Source organism: Osmia bicornis, chromosome 4, assembly GCF_907164935.1.
Source record: "Osmia bicornis bicornis chromosome 4, iOsmBic2.1, whole genome shotgun sequence".
Taxonomy (NCBI): Eukaryota; Metazoa; Arthropoda; class Insecta; order Hymenoptera; family Megachilidae; genus Osmia; species Osmia bicornis.
In genome coordinates, this window is record NC_060219.1 from 9,156,712 (window position 1) to 9,177,877 (window position 21,166).

General features: G+C 44.2%; 1 protein-coding gene and 1 long non-coding RNA gene across 6 annotated transcripts in view; one reads left to right on the forward strand and one right to left on the reverse strand.

The window, feature by feature from the left end:
- Positions 1 to 21,166, forward strand: part of LOC123987729 — a 102,846-nt gene that overhangs the window by 78,126 nt on the left and 3,554 nt on the right. The gene's annotated exons all lie outside the window — the stretch shown is intronic.
- The window catches only part of LOC114874768 (ankyrin repeat and SAM domain-containing protein 1A-like), a 50,176-nt gene that overhangs the window by 25,170 nt on the left and 3,840 nt on the right, over positions 1 to 21,166 (reverse strand). For 3 of the 5 annotated variants that reach the window (XM_046285403.1, XM_046285404.1, XM_046285402.1), the window contains 10 exons: positions 16,267 to 16,347; positions 15,889 to 16,045; positions 15,390 to 15,535; positions 15,019 to 15,141; positions 10,653 to 10,879; positions 9,911 to 10,127; positions 7,832 to 8,050; positions 7,293 to 7,569; positions 5,880 to 6,563; positions 2,916 to 3,090 (listed from right to left, as the gene is read on the reverse strand). In XM_046285403.1, the coding sequence (XP_046141359.1) occupies positions 2,916 to 3,090; positions 5,880 to 6,563; positions 7,293 to 7,569; positions 7,832 to 8,050; positions 9,911 to 10,127; positions 10,653 to 10,879; positions 15,019 to 15,141; positions 15,390 to 15,535; positions 15,889 to 16,045; positions 16,267 to 16,347 (2,306 nt within the window). The remainder of the gene's footprint in view (positions 1 to 2,915; positions 3,091 to 5,879; positions 6,564 to 7,292; positions 7,570 to 7,831; positions 8,051 to 9,910; positions 10,128 to 10,652; positions 10,880 to 15,018; positions 15,142 to 15,389; positions 15,536 to 15,888; positions 16,046 to 16,266; positions 16,348 to 21,166) is intronic. The other 2 variants (XM_046285406.1, XM_046285405.1) reach the window with 1 other exon arrangement.

Sequence of the window (21,166 nt, forward strand, 5' to 3'; positions counted from 1 at the left end):
AGCAAATAACGTTTATTAGCACACCAACGATATAATCGCAGTTAACTGTAACGTCTAACTGTACTATCTAACGTTTATCCAGCTATATATGTATATATATATATATACTCTTTTAATACGTGTGGCTCGTCGAGCGATTACAATAACCAGACGAAGCGTTTAACATAAAATAAAATATAAAAATCAATCACAAAATAAACTATGTAGATACCAGGGAGGAATGGAGAATTCAACGTAACAAACCAAAATGCTTAATCTACTAAAATGCTTAATCTAAATATCGTGGACAGGTTCCATTCTTGAAAATGTTGCAATATTGATGAATTTTTTTATATGCTGGCAGTGTTTTAATACTGTATACCAAAAATATAATATTTAAATATATGAATATTGTAGATGGAGTTTAAAAAAGAAACTATTAATCCTTGGAAAATTTCCGATCGAAATTTTTATTTATTGCCAAAATAATAGCCAAAGAAATAGTAGAAAAGTTAGAGAATTATTTTACGATTAAATTGAAACAATTCAAGAATCTATCCACGACTTTTTGATAAAAGTGATGTTCCCACTGTTACAATAACCATTCGTCGAAGAATACTTTCACTTAGGTATAGGTTTCTTAACGATCTACAACGATATATTTATCGTAATCTAAAGTTAAAATTCCTTTCAATACTATATTCTCTTTTATCGTTATTGCACACTTGACAACTTCTCTAGCTCTACATCTTTCAAGATACGTAATACAGTATGTAATCAGAAAAAAAAAATTGACAAACAGCAACTACATAAAGAATATATGTATATGATTTTATATATAACAAATAATTAAACTATGTTTTAATGAATACGATTAAAAAATTATAGTATTTTACAGTACATCGAGGATTCGTTTAAACGGGACAGTGTATGGTATTTACACAACTGAATCATCGATGTATCTGGTTATCGACAAATGTGTAGAAAATATAGCGTATACTCTATTCAAAAAGAAAATAAACATTTGATATAATAATCTTCGATAAACTTTTATACAGATATACATAATACGCATAACGAAGCACATACACAGGGTGTCGATGGAGAGGAAAATTTGAAAAACTTGGAAAAATGAAAAAATCATATTTTCATTTTAACGTAGTGCTACGTTTTCTACAATCTGGAGTACTGAAGCTGAAAATTAAATAAGCCTGATTAAAATAGCACTGTATCTCGAAGAGTAGTAACATCACGACTGATTTCTTCATTTCATTTTAACGTAATATTTCTTTAATAGAATGACGTATGCTACGTTTTTATCCCTCTTGCTCACATTCTGACGTGAAGTCACTGAGAACTAAGAGAAAATCTTTAATTTTTTCGACAAACTACTAAATTTTCATTCTTTTCCTCTAATACCCTGTATATGCAAACATGATATGTACATCACAGTTAACTATACAGGGTGTATCTAATCAAGATAATCTCCATAAGGGAGATAAAATGGAGTAAAAAAATATCCTATCAATAGAGGGGTCGAAAATATATCTATTCCATTTTATCTTCGTTATGAAGTCCATCTTTTTCAAACATCCCTGTATAGGTGGTCGATAACCTAAGGAACCATTCGAACTCTAATTTTAACATATTGGCAAAGTATCTAGCTCTATAGTATCGTTTGCACCACCCTTACCCCTAACCAGCGTCTGATGGTGTTTCTCGCCGGAAAGGACGACAGCTTCCGGTATTTAATTATTTCGTTCGACCCGCGAAAACCCTCGGCCGCACTGACTGCGTGCAATCACGACAGCGATAATCGGCGTTTAACGTGAAATAGAATGGTGTAACGAGCAACGATCGTTAGTTCTTTCCGCAAACAGGATTCCGCTTGCACCGCACGTCTTTCGTTTCGCGTGCGCAAAGATTGAAATCCAACGTCGACGGATTTTATCATCGACGTGTCGACGAGGCGGTTTTCTTCCACGCGTTTCGTCCTCGCCGAAAAATGAATAGGATACTCGCGAATCGAGTATCCACTCTTTCGATTTTTTCCTTTTAGATTGAATTTTTGACGTGGTATTAGTGACGATCCAGATACGAGAAACAATGTATTCATGAATATACAAAAAAGAGCTAAACCCGTACAATGGTTGTCCCGCAGAAAAAAAATAGCAAAAATCAGATCTTCTCAATCATCGCGTAAAAATTAACGTGAAGCTCGAAAACTCCCGTTGTTACAATTCGCAGAAGATTAACCATCGGTGTGGAACAAAAAACTAAAACAGACTGATCTAATTCGTAGCACGTGTAGAAAGAAGCTGTCGCCGGAAGTGAGATTTTTTCAATCATTAAGCAACATCCTTCGAAATTATCAAACGTAGTGCGCTCTCCACGGATGGGACCCCTTGCATGTTTCAGTCTCCCTAACGTAGACACCACTCATGGAGCACCCATGGGTCTCATTCGTAGATTTACGATTTATGCGTGTCAGCACGCATCCATAAATAACACCTTATCGACGCGCGACACTGTTTTATCCTCAAATTTAACATGTGTTAATTACACGCAAAATGAATCATGCATATTCATCCTTGATTCGTCGATAAGGCGTTAGAAACGAGGAACGTACTGTTTCTCGTGAATGATTTTTATTCTTCGAAGATTTGTTATATTTTTCAAAGTAGATTTATATTATCCGTTCCATGACCAAAAATTATTTTAACTTCAATTGTCAACGTGTGTATCCAAATACTGATTAAGTGTCCGGACGAATAATATAAATCAACGTTAATCCGTTCCACCGGGGACAAACAATCGTCGCCGTCAGGCACACGACGAAAATAAGAAGAAACAAAGACGTAACACAACGATTATGCATGTACACGTGGGCAGAAAGAAGCGTCATGCGGTGCAGCCAAGCGTGCGTTGCTGTTTACCTGCGAACGGCATATCCCCGAAGTATTCCTCGACGTTGTCCGTCGACATGCTCTTGTCGGACAGAGACACGCTCGATAACGATCCGCTGGACGCGTCCAGGGAACCACCGGCCGGAAACTGCAATAAATCCTCGTCGGTTTCCGTTTCCATGTCGCGGGACCTCCGCTTGTATACCTGCGGACACGTAAACCCGGGTATATTTTTATTTTCCTAAAGGCTCATTCCTGATGAGCTGCATTGTACACTCCGATTGGTTGCATTGTATCCTTTTATTTCTTGTTTTTGCTCTTTTTTTTTATTTTTAATAATTATTCGAAACTAAAGATTATAAAGCCTCCCTCATCGAAATCATTAGAGTTGATATTGTTTATGGTTTTCGGTATTAATTTTTTTGTAGGAGGTTGATTGGACTAAATGATTTTGCGAGGCAACGATATGAAACGATATCGAACGATGAGAATATGATCGGAGAGGAAAAATAAAAGCGATTTCCATCCGTGGAAATCTATTCGAATAGATCACCAGATAGGATTATATCAAATAAACTTGGTGAAATATGGGTCGTACAAATGGTATTTCGCGAAAAAATATCTGTTCCAATGTTCGATTCGGCATTCGAAATGTATGACATGCAAAAATATTAAAATTTTTATTCGACAATCTGTATCCTCGTCGAATGCTGACTGAGAAGAGAGGTACAACCGCAAAGTGTTGAATCGTTCTTTTCAACTTCCAAATCTTACTTTACGCTTTTTGAAGAAAAACATTCGTCAGACCCTTAAAAAGACTGTCTACAATCCAAGCTGAAAAGCTGCCGAAGAAAAAAAGTGTTTCTTCCAAAGAGAGTGGTGCACATCACCGATACAGGTTTAAATGAAGAACCGCGACGTTTAAACGCGAGGAGAGACAAGATTTCGTTGCGGTGCAAATCGTCGTAACGCAATTAAAATTTGACGCCAGAGACTCGAGAGACGGACGCGGTTTCTCGCATCTCGTGTACCGTATAGCCGGAAAGCGTCTCTAGAAATTCGTAGATCCGTGTGTCGGCGCGCGAGGGAATGGTAAGGTAAGGTAAAAGCAAGACAAGGCAAAGGAAGGCAAGGTAAGGTAAGGAGAAGGAGCGTTCACGAGGAGAAGTCAGACAGGCATAGAAGCCGAGGGCTTCATTATTCAAAGGGTGTCGGCGTCTTGCATTCTGCCGCTCTGCTGGATCCGCGGAAGTTGACGGGTGTGAAGCAACCATCCGTGAGCGGGTACCACCTTCCTCCGCGTCCTCCCTCTTACGGCTTCTCGTTGCTGCGCTTTCCTCTTTTCCTCCTTCAAGCGCGATACCCGCTTGAATCCGTCCTCGAATCGCATCTGGCAGCATCGTCTTTCGCGATTTGCGCACCGATGCCAGCTGAACGATCGCTGAAACGACGCCTCGTTTCGTTTATCGACCGACGCGCTTCCTCGAGAATTTCTTCTTCTCGAACGTGCACGATGATCTTACCTTTGAATTTTTATATTCGCTCTCCTGTCAAACTAAATTTTCGAATCATCCGAAATTTCAACATCAAATCGTCGAATGTTCCTCTGGTATAGGTGTGGAGCGTTGCGGACGAGCAAATTGTGCCGAAACAGGCTCGGCTCTTGTGTCTCGTGCACGTTGACGAGATTTCCAAGCGTCAATCGAAATCGGGCTACACTCGTTATCCCCCAGTCGCGACCCCGTGCCACTTGCCAATTACCGTCCGGCTAGATTGCCACTTCTACACACATGCACGGGCATCCGGTCCAACGAAATTGCACGTTCCTTTCTCGATTAGCTGAAAACGTGTGTAGTAACATCTTCCTCTTACAACTTCCTTCCGTTTGCGCGTATCCATTTCGTTTCATCCTTCATCGTCGATTCGTGTGCATCGGTCCACGAAAGGCTCGCCAGGATACATAGAGATCTCACGGCGTCTGCCAAAAAGCAAGCTCGAACCTCGTATCCGGCATCGGTGAATCTGTAGGCACTAACTGCAAAGCGGAGCCACCCACCCATACGCACGCGTCTTCCAAAGCGTCTTGTCGTCATTTCTCGTTCAATGATATACACAACCCGGCTGTACGATATCCCTCGAAGCGTGCATAACCGCTGAAAGACACGGATTGGGAACGCGTATTGCAGAGCGAACGGGAAAGGAAGTAGCAGGAGGAGAAGAGCAGAAGGACGCGCGAAAAGGGTAGGAGATTGAGAGGGTTAGGGAGTGGAATAGAAGGTAGCAAACGGTGTATGTTATGGATATCTATTCGGCAACGGATGAGAAGCGAGAGCGTAGTCGGTCTCACAGCAGAACGATCACAGGATGACGCCGGCAAACGACGGGAAACGAGCGATACACGGCTCGCAGCCAGTAGCAACCGAGAGGTCGACCTCCTTGCAAATCGCATCACAGATCAAACATCGCTTGTATATTAAACGTAACCTGCTAAGACATCCGTCTGTCGACTGCTTATCTACTGTCCAAGCTTACGGCGAACAGCGGCCAGCTACGACGATGCCTTTTCCACGGTTCTTGCCGCGCGATTCTTCTACCAGAAGCGCACGTATATACTCGCGAACTCGACGCGTTTCGTCGATCTCCATTAACGATAAACCATCCGCGGTGTAATATCCTCCTTTGATACGAACATTCCGGAGCGATACCTTCACGAGCGGATGCGTTAGCTACCGTTTGACGTCTCGACGCGTCACGCAACACGCACGCGTCGTGATTCGAAGAACCAGCCGAGGGTGGAAGATTGAACGCCCGCGAATTTACGCTTCGACGAATAACGTGTGACGAATCACGTATGCTCTTAAGATCAACCGATGGGACTCTAATGGCATACTCGGAATGCGACTGACTGGTTAATCGTTGGTAGAATTATTAGAACGAATCGTGAGATGAGTTTAGCTTTTATTTGATATTTTCATAGCAATGGAATGTACTTACCTGGCTCAACGGACGAATCCGTTCGTGGATAGACTTCTCCGCCTGCATGGCGGACGGCGGAGGGTGATCAGGCGTGGGTGGTTGAGCGTAATGCGTGGGACTGGTGGGTAACATCATTTGTACTCGTTTCAGGCGCTTGTCGGTCGCCTCGCGTCCCTCTGGGACCGATTGCTCGTCAACGGTGTCGCGTTTCTCGTCTAACAGACTCTCCTGGGAAGACTTGAGCGTAAGGAAGGCGTTCGAAACGAACGTCTGTTCCTGGGCGAACATATCCGTCTCGCTGCAGGGCGACTTGTCCGCGCAAGGGCTGCTCTCAGCCTCGTAGTTGTCGAACGCGTGCCTCCGTAACTTTCGTCTAGGATTCAACGTTTTGATCGTTCTGTTCTCGTAGATCGAGGTAATGGCAACAGGTTCCACGTTCGCGTCCCGTCTCTCCTCCCCATCCGGCACGCGCGACTTCATCTCCACGTATTGGTCCACGCTTCTCGTTACGTGACGCAATTGTTCCCGACGTTTTTGCAGTTGCTCCAGATCGATGTGACTGCGTGCTCCGCTCCGTGCCATGAACAAGTACTCGTAGTTGCTCGGACCCAGGGTGCAATCGGCCGACAAGGACATCTGGGTCTGCAGGTGCGTCGGCGAGACGGACAGGTTGCGTCTGGGCGGCTTTTTCGGCGGCGTTGGCTGAAACCCGCACCAACGATAGCCAATTTTATCAATACAACTTTCGGTGAAAACTGAAGCGATTCGTTTGTTTGACGAAAAATAATTGCATCTAAAACTATAAAGATCCAATGAAAAAGTTAAAAGAATCTTTTGAGCGAGGGGTAAACTAAAGTTCAACGAATAACATCGTCCGATCACTTGTTATCTTTAGAAGTTAATGCTGAACAACATCGCGCTAGTTTCCAGAAGCCGTTTCGTTCGAAGGAAAAATTTCGCCGACGTCGAGCTGTCGGGCCAATTAACCACGCGATCAATTTGTCCACGTTAACGAACTGTAAGGCGCAGAGATGATTCATTGCCACGTTATACGCTAGAATTCTTCGCGCTGAAAAAGAATCAATCTACAGCAGTAGCGAAGAGAGAGAAAGGGTCGAAAAACGTAAGGAAAAACAATTCACCAAATAAATCTCACCGGCGATTTTTGAGATTGAAAATCCAATTCTCTAATTGCTTTGATTTTTAAAAAACTCAATCAGGACGTAAATGAAAAAAATAAAAATAAATAAATAAAAATTGGATAGTATGGCAAAATTTTTCTTCGAACGAACGTATTCTCGCGAGTAGAAATGGAATTCAAGCGTATTACAAGTATTACTTGCAAAGTACTTGATCCCATCAGTAATGACAATCCTTTGCGAAATCAACGAGAGTCAATGACTCGTTGGCGATAAAGGGACTCGTTCTTACCGAGACTTTACTGTTGGAGGCAGGGCTATGAAGAGAACTGGACAAGGGTGCCATTGGCAAGTATATCCCGGCGGCGCTGGAATCGTTGGGCAAACAACGCCGGTCCCGAGGGCTCGGTCCACCGACGCTCGAGGACGAGGAAACGCTCAATTGGTCCGACTCCCTGCCACCCCCGTATCCCGTGGGTAATGTCAAGGACAGATCCTCCGACACGAAGCTACCCTCCATTGTTCCTCGGGGTACCGGTGGCGTTTGGTACAGTCCGCTGTCGGAACCCCTGTGAAACCAAACTGAACGTCTCAACGGGACCAATTCACGATTAACTTGGAATTGCTAATGCTTTGCTTAGTTTTCTATTCTCGCTTCTCTCTACACCCACTACGTTTAATTAGCGCGTCAGTTTTAGTAGCGCTTTGGACGATAAACATCATTCAATGTAATTGAAAACTTTCTTAACGAGTTAAGGAAGGTATAGGAATTATCACCGCAAGAATCTAAAGCGCTACCATTTCTATCGGGCAATGGTTTCGTGTTATTACCGTGTCGTGTCGCGTTGTGCTAATGGTATTCTGTTGGTGGTAGTGTTTTGTGGTTTGTCGTCGGGAGTTTGATCGGAACTTTCGAAAGTATTTATCGAGTTCAGAGTGTCGGACATGGACATAAAGACGCTGTCGAAGAGGGAACTGGGGTCGGAGTCCTCTGTCTGCTGGAGAGTCCTCCGTACTCCGTTCACTGGTCCCCCGTTCCGTTCGTCTTCACTGAAATTTTCAATCCGGCGTCTACCGTCAGATACCATATCTAATTTATCTAACATATCGAAAGCAAAACCGAAGCCAACATAGCGCGGAACAATCTGCCATCCAGCGTTCCCGTCTAACTTATTTTCATCATTTTTTAACATTAACGACAACGCGCTCGAAGTTGTCGTCTTTTCAAACCCCCTCGGGTATCTCCTCAGCGATTATTTATTTCAGAAAATATTTTACGCGGTACTTAAGAAACATGGATCCCCAAGGGAACAAACAGAGAAATCGTTTAACCAGAAATGCCCTGCACGACCAGCGGCGACTTTTTAACGGGGTCGCGTAGACCTCGGGTCCCGAAGGCGTACAGCAGAGAAACCGAAAAAGAGAAGAGCCGAAGGAAGAGAAAGGTGGGAGTTAGAAAGAAGCGAAAGCAGAGGTGAATAAGGAGGCAGCGAACCGCGGCTGGAGGCCATGCCTGTAGGACGAGGGAGAGAGCAATGGTTATTAGTTTTATGCTGAGACGGGCTAACATTTACATTGTTTAACGTGATGGATTCATCTCGAGGCGGCCGAGCTACGGCTACCGACGTCAAACATTGACGATGGAGGTGAGGAGAGCCTGGTACCATTCTCGCTTCCCTTTCTATCTTTCTCTTCCTACCTCTTTCTTTCCACCATTCAACATCTATCTTTTTCCCTCTGCCAGTCTCTTGCTCGGCCGAGTTACTCTTTCTCCGTCTGTCCGAGCCAACCCAGCCGCGTTTAGCTGCCACATACATCCAAAGAGAGAGAGAGAGAGAGAGAGAGAGAAAGAGAGAATGTACCAATGGGGTGATACGGCGAGGGGGTGACCCAGGGGTGAACGAGGCGGTCGGACCCACCATCGCCTGCCTACATCAGGAAAATTAAACCAAGCCAAGCGGTGCTTAACGCGCTGGGGCTACACGCGGCCGCGCCACCTCCTCCAACCTCTTCTCCTCCACCTCCACTTTCAGCTTCCCTTTTCGGTCGACGGTCGAGAAGCTTCCCTCCTATGCCTCCTCTGGCCATTCCCGTCCTGGTGCAACCAGCATCGGTACTAACGCTACCACCGACGTCCCTGTTAACCATCATCAGCGGAGGGCACTCGCGCTCGCCACCGCTCGCTCATTCACTCTCCCTGTGCCCCGGTCCACGTCTATGCTTTTGTTTACCCCAACATCTCCTATATTAAAGCCGTTCCATACTCCTCTATACGTATATCCGGTCTTTCTAGAAAATATTACCGACTTCAGCTCTTATCCGATGCACCGACGCGATATTCTTTTCTCCTCGACCAAGATGACGCCGGGATGAGCATAAATACGGGAGGAACAGCTAGCTGGCTCAGCCGATTGTTGGTTCTTTTTTCTTTTTTTTCTTTTCTTTCTTCTTTCGTGATGCGGTGCACGGTAGACGGAATGGGAAACGCGAATGAACGTGTATCGATGCGTGTACCTTGTCGGGAGGGTTGTGGTTTGTCGAACGTGGATATTTCATGACCCGTATCTTCGTTATTAACACGTTGAATACCGGGTGAATTTTATAAAATTTTCATACAGTTTCTTATGCGATGCATAAGGTTACATTGGTAACCCTCTTCAACGTGTTAATATCACCCCCTTGTTTGATTTGTTCATGCTATCTATTATTTGTATTATTCAAGTTTGTCGAAACCTATCGTTACTTCTGCTTTTCCAATTTTATTAATTACACAATATATATGACACACTGAACGCAGTTGCAAGCACGATAACGCGCAAGTAAAAGAATTGATGAGCAGCGCTTGAAAGGAGAACTGCAAGCAAGACAGACACGAGCTAAAGTGAAAAGAGGGTAAAAAACGATACTCACAAAGACATAACGGAAGTGCCGGAAACACGGCGATCGTCGTCTCGAGGCTTATGATAGAACTGCCATTGAGTGGGTGACGTCCCTTCCGCCGGAGAGAGATCATCCCCCGGGCGAACGTTTTCGTAAGGGCTGCCCAATGAATCGCCTCCCTGCACCGGAATAGGTGGCAAGTTTTCACTGTCGGCGTCGCTCTCCACCCCAGAGGAAGACCTATGCCCTGTTCAATGCACGTTGTTCACCATTATAATTTAGTGTCAACGAATTTTGGATACAGGGCGTAACCCTCGCATAACGTTACTTATATTTGTCATTGTTTGCCAACCATATTGAGTTGATTACAACACAGATGAATGTGCAGATTCGAATTGCCGATTTTAATATATCATTTCTGAATTCAATTACACTTTATTTTCAAGATACACCACTTTGCATTCAATTAATTCTATTCAACATACGAATAATATAAAAATAATGACGAAGGAAAGAAATGAAAAAATTACCAACGCGTGGTCACGCATTGTGCCGTGAAATTTGATCGTGTCGAAAAGCGATCATGCAAATTCGTCGAGGACGTTTAACGAGGCGAAAATTGGATGGAAAGTAGCGTCGAACACAAGGCATCGTCACCTACTTGCATGTAACGATTGACGGTAATGAAACCCGTCGTTTTTTCGCCTGGTTAATTGCACAACTCGTTTACGCGTTATCGAGACACGAGGTTGGCAAGGAGAACGACACGCACTTTTTATCACCGCGGTAATGTCCTGAGTGACGTGCGGCGGGAACTGTCCTAGAAGATCGAGCACCGTGTTCTGTCGCGAGTCCCGGATACCAAGATCGACCCCACGGTCCAAAAGAGCTCGCACCACTTCCATTTTGCCGCATAGAGCCGCCTCGTGCATCGCCGTCCCAGCAGACGTCCTCGTGTTCACGTCTACACCCGCTGCTAGCAATACCTCGACGACAGCTCTGTAACAAAAATACACGTTCCATGTATTCGACCTGTGTTCCCAATACCGAAATCTAAAAATCAATATTTCGTTAAATTAAATCATCTATTTACCGCGCGATAATTAAGTAAATTAATCTGTGAAAGTCTTCGTGAAAATTTCAAATCTGTGTCATTAGGATTTCTCTTTCAGTCTTTCAAGCTTTTTGAAAAACACCCTGGAGGATCGATCTCTTACATGATTCGGCCAAACGGAATTAATAAATCGAACGTAAATGACCATTACTCGATTTCCTTTCGCCATACATACGTAACATTTCCATTGGCATAGTGGAGCGAAAGCTATCCAAGAACCGTACGCGGACGGGTGTGGATGATGGAACCTCGGTTGAAAGTGGCCCACGTGTACGCGTTTCCCATTTCGAGCGTGCACGTAGAGCAGCAGAAAACCCAGATTTCGTTTTGTATCTGTCGGAGTGGCGTGCAGCAACTGCAGTGACCGCAGCCATCCGTTGCATATAGGATTCGTGGCTGGGAATCGGATTCACGTGCACCTATGTTGTTATTGCTCTGCCATAGGGGTATTTGTATACTGGCTTACCAAGAGCACCGATATTGAATCCGATAATAGACATTACTCCCAGCCCCATTCCACCCATTCCCTTCGTCCCTTCTCTATCTCTATCTCGCTCTCTGACCGCCCACGCATTCAGCAGATCCGCCAAATATCGTGGCGAGCGCGTGAAACGCGTGCGTGAACGCAATCATCTCAGTGTGCATCGGTACACAAGCGAATCCCCGTTGCGTTTCGACGTGGCCGGCTACGTGTGTACAGTTGGACCGGTGCGGTGGCCGCGACGTACACAGGCAGAGGAAACGCCGAAAACGAGCGTACACGACGAAGCTTGGTCGTGCAACGCCACCGGCACCGTAGTTTCGCGCCTGTCCAAACACTCAAAATGCTCGTACACACGCGTCCAAACCGTACGCTGTTTGACCGTGGAGATTGTCCATAAAGGACGCCGGAGATTTTGCAATCTAATCAACGGGATGAGGGTCGGCCGGTATTGCTCGAAATTCATCGAAACAAGTAGTACAGGATCCCCGGTTATGGACAGGATTTCCGCTTCGGCGAATGATTTCAAGATAAATATTCTAACAGCACTGCTGCGTCGAATTGTCAGAGGATTGAAAGACGTTCCAATGGTATATAATTATTTATAATTACAAAAGTCGTATATGTGTAATTGATTATCATAGCGAAAAGTGTGATCACATGGGTACAACATGCTTCGACAATAATTGCGCCATTTATTTTTTCGTATTGTAATTACTTGATTGAATTAAATCCATGAAAGCGATCAGCGGTGAGCACCGCACCGGGGGTAGTCGACGTGTCAACGAAAACAAGTAGAGCAAGTCCGCGCCGCGAGTCGCGGCGAGCGGAGGACGCGCGTCCGCGTGCTGGCAAATATATCCAGTGTACACAAGCGAGGAACACAAGCGTACTCAAAGCACCGCATTTCTGCTGTGTATCAACGACAGAGGGACACGGTTCACGCGCGAGCCACGCTTTTCGACCAAAATTCGTCCGATAAAACGAATACCGCCCCTCTGGGAGCCGTGGTTTCGGTCACGAAATCGGCGACGATTCGAAGCCCGAACAGAGAGGGATGGAGATTCGAGCGGGTCGACGCGTCACCGACGACAGAAAATGCATTCATCGGACAGTGTATCGCGACGCGATCGCATTATAAGCGGCGAGCGCCAGTTAAAGCGATTACCGGCTGCGAGGCTGCATAGAAAAACCGACGTTATACCCGATTACAATGTGACTGCCGTTTCGTGGCGATTCACGATCGGCAAACGATTTTCGATCGAGCCCTGTTCAACCCTCTGCCGCCGCCACCCCGTTCTCCCACGCTCGGTCCCAACAACGTCGATTATTTTAAAGGCTTACCAGCCGGATTATGGACGTGACGCCGCGATGTTAAATGAGAATGAATTGATCGAGCAAAGCGTTAAATACAATTCCCGTTCCACGAGCTGATTTGTTTCGCTTCTGCGAATTTGCGCTTTTTCAATCTAAATCTAATTTCGGCAAAATGATTTCTGATCGTTAACTAAACGATAAATTAAAATCAATGCGTTCGAAAAGATACGTATCTACAAATATTCGTCCGTGCCGACATTCATTTTCGTTATTTAATTGCACACAGCACCGGTGTAACCGATTATCCGGTTAATCTTGTATCATCCGATTGAACGGTACGATTAATCGAATAACAAACACCCGCGCTTACAATATCGTTTATTTAACTGAACATTTTTGCCGCGCGATGTAACAATTGCCAATTATTTGTGCAAATACTAGCAAATCGATCGAACGCGACGAGCCTTTTGCCGACATTTGCCAGCCAATTTTTGTTCATAACGCATTCTTCTCAATTGCAAAATAACCTTTCACTCTGTTACACCGTGTTACCTATTATTCACCTATTTTCTCCGCAATTGATATTTCGAAAATCGACGTTACACCTAAGGCATTCTCTTACTTACCTAATTAAAAACGCTCATATTAATTGTTTTGAATTACAGATGATACTGATAGACAAAATTGTCAATAGAGCAGCTATGATTATTCTCAGTTATGTACAACAGGCAAACAGTGATGAGTGACTGCAGTCACCCTTGGCGCACATTAGCTTTCAACGATGGGTGGCCATAGCTACCCCCCATAACGAAAGGATCAAACGTCCTGGGCGTTTGGGTCGAGCAATCGCGATTATTCGCAGGGTGACCAATGAACATCGAGCGATCTAGGTCGATACGTTTCGAAGGTAATGATTAATAGGATCGCCGTAATCGAGAGGTAGCTAGCAAAGCGCGCACCGATGGACAAGAGCTGTCAGCGATCGAATGCAAGAGGAACGAGAGGGCAATCGGTAGGTAGTAGGATGATGGTTATAGAGCGTGTAACCAGGAAAGGGTTGCGACGCTTCCCAGTTACCAGTTGGAGGACGTACGTATCGTATTCGATGGGATTACGCAACGCGGTGCTCTCTGATTGGCTCTAATGGGTAACGCTGCAAATGGCTCGACATCGTTATGGTTAGCTGAAACGAGTCCATTGTTGTGCCGGAATACAATGCGCGAGCCGCATTACTCGGTAATTAGCGTGAACGGTTCAAGGGAAAAAAAGATCTGTACGCGGTTCTCTAGACGCGAACTTGAAGAACCGCTCGTAAATTCATCTGAGAAACGGTTTGGATCAATATTTCTAATTTCTTTTTCAATTCAATTACAGTTTACTATAAATCATAGACAAAGTAATCCACTTCATACGTGTTTTTGATCGCAGTCGAACGGAATTGATTTCCTAATTACGTAATCGAGTCCGTTTGACCACGGTATAATTGTTTGAGAATGAATATCACAGAGTCGGAATATTATTTACGAACGTAATGTTTCAATCCCGAAATGTCAAACAGAAATTAATCGTGCGACGCGTGTACCCGTTCGCTAAGTCGAAGTGTGTACACGAGTTCGCCACGGTTCCACGAGTCATGAATAATCCAGCAACGATCCTGATCTGCAATGCAATATAAAATAGATTTCATGGACACCGGCGGTAAACGCGCGAGCCGCCACCCTCGCGTGTTGATCAAACGCCGTGCGATCATCAGCTCGGGTTGATTAAATAAAGAGAGCGTGGAACTGCTGAACGAATGGTTATTGGACACGTTACAATCCGAATCACAACTTGAGACAGAGAATATCAAATGGAATTTTCAACAATCGTATGTTCCACGCGTAACTCGTTAAATGAAGCAACGTACCTACAGTAGGTGATCAAATTATTAGAGCCATTCGCATAAATGGTTTTCTTAAATGAAAACCGAGTTAAACAGAGTTCTCGTTATTTTTATATTATGTATTGATGCTTGTCAAATTATGATACACAGTTGAAAAACGTTCTTGACTGTCCTGGAAATTCTCCGGACCTCAACCCCATCGAAAATTTATGGGAACATTTATTATTAGCAATAAATGTCAACTGATTGAACGTTTGATAGAAGGATATAATTTATCGAAGCTTTCAAACCATTCGAAAAGAAATCAAATTTTACAAAGAAAATACACATTTAGAAAGACTTACCTGTGACCGTTTCGCGAGGCCAAATGCAGCGGAGTATGAGGGAAAATCACCGACGAGGAGGAATTTCGCAGGGGCACGATCAGCTCTGGATACGTACTAACGAGTAATTGCACGGTTTCCAATCTATAAAAGATAATTAATTTTACAGAAGGAGCACAAAGCCAATTAGCAGGCTCATCGATTATTCAATGTGTACGGTCGATTATACGAACGGTTTCAGTGGCAGAGGTCGACACAAGTCTGAAGCCGTTCGAATTTCAAATTACTCGTCGGGCTAAACAGCCACGAAATTATTATGCATAATTTAAAATGCGAGCAGAAAGAAAAATAATATGAAAAAAAAAAGGGGAAAAATCGTAGGTGAAATTTACCTGCCATATTGCGCGGCGAGATCGAGCGCAGATTCTCCCCGGCTGTTGCGGATGCTGGGGTCGCATCCGTACTGCAACAGCTGTGCCACCACTTCCGTGTGCCCATATTGTGCTGCACAGTGCAACGCTGTTTCGTTGTCCTTCGTCTGCGATCATACAAAGCCAGGTATTTCGGATTTAACAGATACTTCGTTTCGATTCGCAACGTCATATTATATATTCGATGAGAAAAAAACAATCAAGACTATGGAAAAATGTGATTATCTAGCAAAGTGACGAGCAAAAATGTTACTCAACTACAAAAAAGGATACAATAAACCTCACGCGTTACTAAAAATATTCAAAGAAAATATATAAAAAATAAGAGTTACTTTTTAAAATAAATAAACGTTGCAATTAACGAATTTGTTATTAACGTTAACGTTACCACGCAACTACTATTTTTTTTTTTTTTATAAACAAAGAAGAAAAAAAGATGAAGAGGAACAAGTTTACTGACCGTAAGATTCACTTTAGGTACCGAAGGTCCTTGGGTAAGAATTAACCGCACGATTTCAGCGTTGCCCGCCCAAGCTGCCAAATGAAGCGGCGAAGAGCCTTTAGCGTCGACGACGTTAGTGGAAGCCTCATATTGGAGCAATAACTTTACCACCTCCCTGGGGATAAAAGCGTTTCCCCAAATTATCGTCAGAATGTGCGCGACATCGATTAATCGCCGATCGAAAGGAATATTAATGAGAAACTCGAGCTAAGAAAGTTTCGTCGTTATCGATTAGAATTTCACGAACATGGAACGACGGTATGGAAATAACGTAGAAACCTAGTTCTTTTTTTTTACTTTTAATCAAACGATGAAATTTGATTATTTGAAACGTACTTGTGACCGTTCAAAGCTGCGTGATGAAGGGCAGAATATCCACTAGCATCCTGCACGTTAGCCCCCGGACCCCGCCGTAAGCTGTAAGGAAAGGAAACATTTATAATAATCGAAGAAATTTCATTTAATTGTATCATTGAATAGCAATTTATTTCGTAAGATGCTATAAGGCGCAGGGGGTTGAAGCGTGCAAACAATTCCTCGATAGTGAAAAACGACCCTCGATGCACGGCGTCGACGCATTTATTCGGCGCGGCGTTCGAAGCAGCCTGATTGTGTCGGGTCGCCAGCGCGTCCATTTCCGCAATTAGGAATTCATGTTTACTGGCGGTAACTAATACCCGGCGGCAATATGAGCTCAGAGGCAAAGAATCACGCGAAACGCAACGCAATGCATCAGAGTATCGGCAGAGACAGTTAGGTCACACAATGGAGCTTGCGGACAGGAACAGGTTCGCTAATGAAGCTTCCTGCATCCAACACATGTTCTCATTACGTGCCTTTGTTGCGTCCGTGGCGAGATAAACGCTCGTCTCTCCCTGCTTCGAATACAATGTAAACGTGCCCCCCAAAGTTCATCCCCTTTGGGACAAACGCGACACCTTCTTCTTCTACCACGATCGAAGTGACCTTTTCTTCGTTCGATCGAACAGCTACAGATACCAAGAACCACGTTATCTTCTTAACTGTATTCGAGTTAAGTCGTTCAACCACCCTCGATGAATCGAGTGTGTTCTCGATCAAAGAACCGATCGATTCTAACAGAGTTGATAATCAGAACACCTCAGCAAATTAATACTGAGTAATTAAGAGTAAGATAATTGCGAAGTTAGTTGCCAAATTAATACTTTTCAAAATATGAGCACGTGCTAATTACGTCACCCCAATTAGAAGAGCTGTACAAGTCAAGCAATTAGAACGTATTCTCGCTCTAACGAATCAATCGGGTTATCGAAAGGACAAAAACGGATACAATTATAACAACTGAAACATCAACGACGAAAGCAACTCTGTAGATTTAGCAAAAGTTGCAAAAGCACGTTATTTTCGCCGTTCGACGAATAGGGAAAACAACGCAAGGGAAAGCAATATTTATCTTGCTCTATTAATACACATCATAACGGTGAGCAGGAAGGTACGGTATTTACTTAGTTCTCGTACGATTCCGATATGAAGATAGACTCATAAAAATATGGATGTTTACCCTCGTTCTTCAAACTGTCACACGCTATACCTCTCGTATCAATATTAAAAATGGAACTCATTATTCATTGTACGAATTACAAATAAAATTTATAACAGCGGAAAGTGATTGGTTACATGGAACATGTTCAATCAACTGATTGTGTAATTAGCAAAGATACTACTCGGTGCATGTGTTTTGACGTTAAACAATGATCGCCAACACTTTTTGGTGAATGACGTTTACCAATACCGAGTGTTCATCGGAAATTGTTCTATCCAAACAAATATTTGGAAAGGCCGGTGTTTGTCAAAACAATACATCATCGATATACGCGTGCCGTAAACACGGTAAAAATCGTACGGAATAAATGCAGAATAAAATCAAACACTGACGACGATTTAACCGTGCGCAGTGCAAAAGCAATTGCATCGAACAATGAAACAAACAAAAATGGAAAGTACCGCACCCCGCGTTGCTTCAATATTATGGATACAATTTTGTTGATTCTTGCCCGACTATTTTGCAGACGTTTCCCTTAAGACCCCACGCAGACTGCAGACTTTCTATCGGCCGATAGTTTAGTCGGGTTTGGCCGGTTAACGCGCACACTGGGCCAACTAAATACTCGGGTTGGTGAAAGACGAAACAAGGTGGAAAAAGATGGATAGTTTAGTTTGAGTGCAATCGTGTAGCCCATCAAACTTACTTATCAGCCGATACCGAATCGTTGTAATATGCGCACTTGCATACATCTTCATACTGATTAAGAATCCGACTAAACTATCGGCCGATAGAAAGTCTGCAGTCTGCGGGGGCTCTAAATGAACATAAGATTTTTCAACTTCACATTTGAAAAAAAAAAGCGGTAAAGATGAAGTGCATACGTTCAACACCTTCAAACGATCATTCACGCGAGAGCGGAGCCAGACAAAGGTGTTCGAACCGGATCCAAGTCATTATTGTCATCGTTTACCTCGGTTCCGAACAATTTCGTACTCATTCCCAGACGAGGACCCGTGGAAAGCAGAAAACTGCTGGATTTACCTCGTTAACGGGACGCGTTCTGAATCGACGCTTACGTCGGTGCCGGCATCAAAGCATCGCATTCAGTTTACCCAAAACAATTATGAGAACCGAAGGCCTTTCTCCGCGCAACGGGGCAGATCAAAGAACCTTCCTGACGGTCGTCGTCGACGTCGTCGTCGTAAACGTCGACGTGGTCGTCATTAAGCAACGACGTCATTAAGCTTTCAGATACCGCCACTTAAAATCATCGGCCAGCGGTAACGGCACGCGTGCACTCGCTTATAATACCGGTATACAGGATCGTTCAAGGCCCTGTAACCGCTCTGATCCCCGCCTCTCTAATCCATTGTAACTAAGATCAAAACCGAGAGAAACTGTCGATTTCACGAAAGCAAACTCGGCAACCGCTCGGTGTAGGAGCCGCAACGACGTCAAGTGGCGGGGTTGGCCGGGTCTGGCAAGCGAGGGGCAGCAAGAAAAAGAAACGAACACTCGAGGGTTCCGCGGAGTGCTCGCAACGCTTGGAAGTTCGAGGAGCTTTCGGCCAGAGGAAGAATAGGAAAGAGCTAACGCGAAGAGGAGAACGGCACGTGTTGAATTTCCCTCTTCCTCTTATTTCCTTTACTTCTCCAACCATGTCGCGCTGTCTTTACGCAGCTATCCTGCTGCGCCTTTCTCCTTCTCTTCATGGATCGGATCAGAACCGCGCGTATTTGTTTTCCGCACCCCACGCGACAGGGATGAAGATGGAGTGCCAGTTGACTCTCTTTTAACACTTTGACGTTCGGTGTCACGTATCAGTGATTTTGGTGTTTAACATTTTTACGTTTCACTGAGGGTATTATACAAGTTACAATCTAAATATCAGTAGGTGAATTCGTGGAAAATTGCGAATCCCCTGAGACTCGAATCCGAGCCCTCAGAGGGGTACGCAATCGGCTACATTACCCACTACACCAATATTGTCCGCCAATATCCCCCATTTCCACGATTCTTCTCATTGGATCTGGAGGTCTCGATAACACATCGGTGATATTGCACGTCAAATGAACGATAAAGCATAATTTTATGAATTTTTGAAAATCGATACGGACTAAAGTATCGCGGGATGACCATATTCTTCTTCGCGTCACTCCTCTGCTGTACCAGTCGAGAAAGTTTGACTCTTCCTTTCTTTCGTCAAAACTTCCCGTTTGCCCCTTTGCACCCTGTCCCGTTGCTTTCGCAGTTTCTGCTCCGTCTTTCTTCGTCTGTCGCACCCTCGACTCCGACTCGTTCCTCGCTTGCCCCATTCATCGAGTTTATCCGCTTGCCCAAGTTCCTTAATTAAAGCCCGAAGATTGTCTGCAAAAAGGACATCGCCCAGTGCCCTCGACGTCTACGGACATTACGAATTGGACGATGAGGGGACGCGAAAGATACAGATAGCTGGCCGAACTGAAGGGGTGGCGGGGAAGACCGAACGAAAGCACGAGCAACGTCTGTCAGAGATCTATAATGGCGATTTCTTGCCGGTTTTAATCAAGAATACCGAACGATCAACGGCAAAAATGCTCGGCCACTGAGGAGGAGGATAATTGTACAGACTGTTTTTGTTCCGGATGACGCGGAGAATTGAACAATCGCTGGAGAACGTTTACATTGATCGACATTCGCGGAACTTCCTCGTTCTTTTTTTATTTTATTTAAACATCTTAAATTTTGCGGTAAAAATTAGCCAAAGCGAATGCCGTGTATCGCTGAGAATCGCGGAACGTCGATAAACAATAAGAGTAACGTTTAAAATGAAATTTACAGGCGGGACCACCCCTCTCGTCATTGAATTACGCGGTTTCCCCGGCCACTCGACGATCAGAGGCGCAATAAAATGCCGAGGGTAAGAGAACTTCTATCCAGCCCCTTCCGGTTCCACAGACGCGAGTGTTTAGTGCGAACGCACCCTTATGCCGGCGGGGTGGATGATGGAGGAAAACTAGGAAGATCGAGGGTGGCTCGAAGAGGGAGAAAGAAAGTGAAACAGTCGCGGATCGAACGAGAGGAAGGCGAAGAAGGAAAGAGAATAAATAGACGAGTACAAATTGAAAGGGGAAGAGAAGTGGGGCTAACGGAAAGAGCAGAAAAACAAGGAAATGGCAGGTTGAAATAAGAAATGATTCGAGATATCAGAAAATAATATTTTATTTTAATAATAAATCAAAGGACAAAGTGGAAGAGAAGAAAAAAAATTCAGAAGATGGTGAAGAATATGTAATAATAATTCTGAAACTTGTTTCAAGAATCAAAATCAATATCGTAACTCTTTCCAACCCCTAAGTGTACGTAAGGTACGGTGTTCGAGAGAATAAAAAAAGGGAAAAGAAAACAAGAATAAATGGAAAGAAAGAGTACTGTGCGCGTGACAAAAAGAAGAAACAGGAGGAATACAATGAAAGAGACAGACAGGGACCAAAAGCAACGAGGGTGCACGCACGCGAGGGATGTTAGGGCATCAATCGATAAATTCCTCCAGCGAAGAGAGGGCACGATACGTGCTGATGTCGTGAAAAACTGCTACCTCGCAAACACTCCAAGTGTCAGTTCGAAAAAAAAAAGGAAAGAGAAAAGTTGAGAGAGAAAAGCGAAGACTCTCTTATAGTTGCACTTTATGCAGTTTCGCGTCCCCTCGAGGAAAAAAGGGCGGTGCTCGAA